The sequence below is a fragment of the Olea europaea genome, chromosome 1, assembly GCF_002742605.1.
Source record: "Olea europaea var. sylvestris chromosome 1, O_europaea_v1, whole genome shotgun sequence".
In the NCBI taxonomy this organism is placed as follows: Eukaryota; Viridiplantae; Streptophyta; class Magnoliopsida; order Lamiales; family Oleaceae; genus Olea; species Olea europaea.
Window position 1 is genome coordinate 29,174,469 of NC_036237.1, and position 4,162 is coordinate 29,178,630.

General features: G+C 37.9%; 1 protein-coding gene across 1 annotated transcript in view; it reads right to left on the minus strand.

Annotated features, from left to right (window-relative positions):
- Positions 1-2,408, minus strand: part of LOC111407011 (homeobox-leucine zipper protein REVOLUTA-like) — a 9,586-nt gene extending 7,178 nt beyond the window's left edge. Inside the window, exons 1-4 of the mRNA XM_023036354.1 lie at positions 1,312-2,408; positions 1,007-1,227; positions 596-780; positions 481-485 (exon numbers count right to left, since the gene is read on the minus strand). Of these exons, the coding sequence (XP_022892122.1) occupies positions 481-485; positions 596-780; positions 1,007-1,227; positions 1,312-1,320 (420 nt within the window). The 5' untranslated portion in view covers positions 1,321-2,408. The remainder of the gene's footprint in view (positions 1-480; positions 486-595; positions 781-1,006; positions 1,228-1,311) is intronic.
- Between the last annotated feature and the right edge of the window lie 1,754 nt (positions 2,409-4,162).

The following is a 4,162-nucleotide window of genomic DNA, read 5'->3' on the forward strand; positions in this document are numbered from 1 at the left end:
GGCAGATCCAAAACATACAAACAGATAGCCAAATTAACTAACTAGGAAAAGAAAACAATATATACTTTGCAATTGGTGGCGTATGTGCGTTGTTTTTGACACCGGAATTTATGTTGAGGTCGATGATGAAACAGATCAACAGGGCATATCCAAAACAGAGAAACAAATAGCCAAATTAATTAATTAGTTCTAGAAAACAACATAAACTTTTGCAATTGGTGGCTTGTGTGTGATCTTTTTAACACCGGGATTTATGTTGAGGTTGATGACGAATAATTGACAGAGCAGATCCAGAACATAGAAAATAATTAGCCAAATTAACTAATTAATTCAAGGAACAACATACGCTTTGCGATTGGCAGCGTATGTGTTTTTTTAACACCGGAATTTATGTTGAGGTAGATGACGAATGATCGACGGGGCAGATCCAAAACATAGAAAACAAATAGCCAAATTAACTAATTAGTTCAAGAAAACAACATAAACTTCGCAATTGGTGGCGTATGTGTTTTTTAACACCGGAAATTATGTTGAGGTCGATGACGAATGATCGACAGGGCAGATCCAAAACATGGAAACAACCTGCTAAGTTAACTAATTAATAAGAGAACTCGACATACACTTTGCAATTGGTGGCGCATGTATCCGTTCTCGCATACCAGCTGGGATACCTGCTTCTGAAGGCGGTCATTTTCCTCCATCAACAGCTTGTTCATAGCACTCAATTTTTTATTCACACCGTGAAGCCTGGTAGATTCTTTCCTCTGCTTCTCTCTACACCTAAATTCACAAACAATGATTTTGCTAGCCTCCATCAGAACTAAATAATTGCATAATTACATCATAAACAAGATCAAATCCCCCAGGAATCAAACAAATTGACATCTGAAAATCAAGAAATTACTTAATCAAGAATTAAATTAAATTCCATTGATGAAATCAACAATTAAAGGCATCTAAAATAAAAACAATCAGATAATGACACCCGCAGAAACTTTTCATTCACCTGCGGTTTTGGAACCACACTTTGATTTGTTTGGGCTCAATGTTGGAAAGAATTGGGCATTCCCGGATCAGTTGCTGGCGGCGCAAAGAACTCGGTTTTGGGCACTCAGAATATACCCTCTCCAACGCCTCCACCTGCTCAGCCGTGTACCGGACATATTTCCCTGAATCAAGATGCTTGTTTATGCTCCCACTGCTACTCTCTCTGTGTTGCTGTGCCACCATAGCCATTTCCCCCAAACCNTTCCCTGAATCAAGATGCTTGTTTATGCTCCCACTGCTACTCTCTCTGTGTTGCTGTGCCACCATAGCCATTTCCCCCAAACCTCAAATTCTGAAATCCCAAAAGCGAAACCAACGCCAAAACTACGCAAATTTTGAATAGTCTGAGCAGCTTTCCACAGAGAACTGACGGGAGATTATGTTTAACTGAACCCAAAATTATCTTAATTTACTAATCTTGGTTGTGCTACCTAGTGATCTCAGAATACTAAATGGACGATCTTGATCAAGCCAAATGATTCTTGGGCCTCTAGAAGGCTCAGAAACACACTTATTCCACTCACCTTACCGAAGAAGCTAACAGCCAAAATAGCTCAACGAAAGCTAAACAGCTTTGTCTACGAAATCAAATACATACTGACAAAAACAAATCTTTTTTTCTTTTTATACAAATAAAACCACCCTTCAATGAAGCGAGTAAATTAGCAACTCACGGGAAAGAAAAACTGTAGCCCCTCTTTTCTTATTACTAAATTATTAACTTTCGCTTGATTTGCTCCTTTTCCCACGCAAAACCCCTGATTGTTATCACAAATTCACCACACAGTCACAAATTTTATGCGTTTTCTGCATTGATTACAGTGGAACCATTCAGCCTTTTCAGTTCCTGTAACTTTAAATTTTTCCCTTCCTTCAATACTTCAAAACACAGCAAAACTTCGCTCGAGCTGAAACTTGAGAATATTTTATTTTTCACCTAAAATACTCCAAAATTGAATTTCACCAAAAAGAGTAATGAAATTAAGACAAGATATCTGAACTGAGGATCAGATAAAACACTAGCTTTCAAATGGGATCTTCAATAAATGCACAAATACCAAACAGGAGACTCTCTCTTTTTCTGTCTCTAAAGAAGACGAGAGCCAGCTATTTCAGGACAAAAGATGGCTCTTTGAAGATCTACGACCGGAACGAAAAGTGATAATAATACTCTAGACATGTCAAGATTGAAATGACAAATAAATTTCAGAAGTAACGAATTTTTTAATAAAAAAGAAGGGATTTTTATTTCTTAGACTGGAAAAGAAGATAGTGGTGCGTATGTATTGTCGGATGAGGTTGGCCAAAAGAAAGAGGAGAGAGAAACAGTAGTGAGAGAGAGAGAGAGAGAGAGAGAGAGAGAGAGAGAGAGAGGCTTTGAGGGTCTGCTCGCAAATCGAAAATGGCAGAGATTTTATTTTGAAGCTGCTTTTTTCTGCTATTGTTGGCCTGTTTACTGTATTGAATGCTCTCTTTTGGAGTTTTTGTTCTTTTCATTTTTGCCCTTGGAGTTCTGTAGACTACGGTAACTTACTTATTATATTTTTTCTTGAAAATCAAATCAAAAACAGAAAAAGAAAGAAGGGATTTTGATTCGGCGCATTTAATCCTATTTAAATGCTTGAAATGGCATGATAGACCCACACACCGATTGTTTTTCTCTTAAATGCTTTGGTCAAATCACACAAACAAAATCTTCTGCCATTGCCTGTCCTGGGTTCTCTGCCCCTCCCTCCCTCCAGCGTTCAGGTCTTGTGTTGGGATAGCGTAGGGACGGGGGCAAGTTTTAAGCCGATGGAGGTCGAGTAAATGACTAAGTTTTTAGTTTTTCACGTTTAGAAATGCACGATTAATTTCTTTGCCTAGCTTGTTTAGCTGGGATGAGTTCTGTTGGGGATTTTTGAAGATTTCCAATTCGTAGACAAAGAAACGTAACTAATAACAACAATTAAGGGTGTGATTGGTTTGTCGTTTTCGAGCCATTTTTCATTTTCGAAAACACATTTTTGAAAATGAGTTAAAATTTATGACTGAAAACGCAAAACGACTTTTTATCATTTTGAACATTTTCAGTTATAAATTGCCAAAACACTCAAAATGCAAAAAACGAGCCATTTTCGAAAAATACTAAAAATCGTTTTGAAAATGAAAATGAAAACCAACTGCTACCTAAGTCTTCCACATAGTCCATGCACTTCTTCTATCTACGCAATTTTACAATATTGTAAGAACACGACTTCTTGATTGTTTCTAAAGGGAAGGGTTTCGAGTGATGGAGAAATTGTGAGAGTGAGCGAAGGTGGAGGAGGTCGAGTATAAGTAAAAGACTGAGATGGTACTTAGTGTATTAGAGTTGTGGATATAATTAAATTTCTCGTCTTGTTTGTTTCATGAGGGGTTCTATCAAGATTTGCAAATCTGTAAGACTTTGGGGCAACTAAACATAACTAATAGCAACGACTAAGTCATTCACATTGTCCGTTCATTTCTTTCAATTTATAATACTATAAAATAGCGATTTAATCATCTTGTGTACATGGAGGGGCGGGATGGGGAGGGAGAGGTAAGAAATTGTCTCCATTTTTTGTCTCCGTTTCTTAATGTGGGAGTGTCTTCGCCCACTTCATTGGTATTGTTGCAGGATTTGTTATTTTTTGTACAAACAAATAAAATTAATATTCGCGTGTCCCTTCACTTCTTTTATTTATTACGATTTTATGATGTTGTAAGAAAGCAATTTCTTCATCTTGTGTGTTTGAGGGGGCGGGGTGGCTGAGGAAGAAATTGTGTTTCACTGATTCTTAAAGGTTGAACCCCAACATTAAGGGTCTCCCACGTCTCTATCCTGAGTATCGTGAGGGAGGTAAATCGCAGGTTAAGCCTCCAAGGGTACATGGTGGAAGGCTGCTTGTATACTTGCACTTACCCAAGAGCCAAATCCATATTTCAGGATTCGAACCCTTGACGTGACAGCCTCAAACAAAATTGGATTTCTCCACCCTCCCCTTTTACCACTTGGAGATGTGCCCTGAGGGCATGTTTCACTGATTCTTGTTTCTAATGATAGCACTGTTACCGTGTCATTTGAAGCGTAATGAAAAACTCAAAAAGTTCC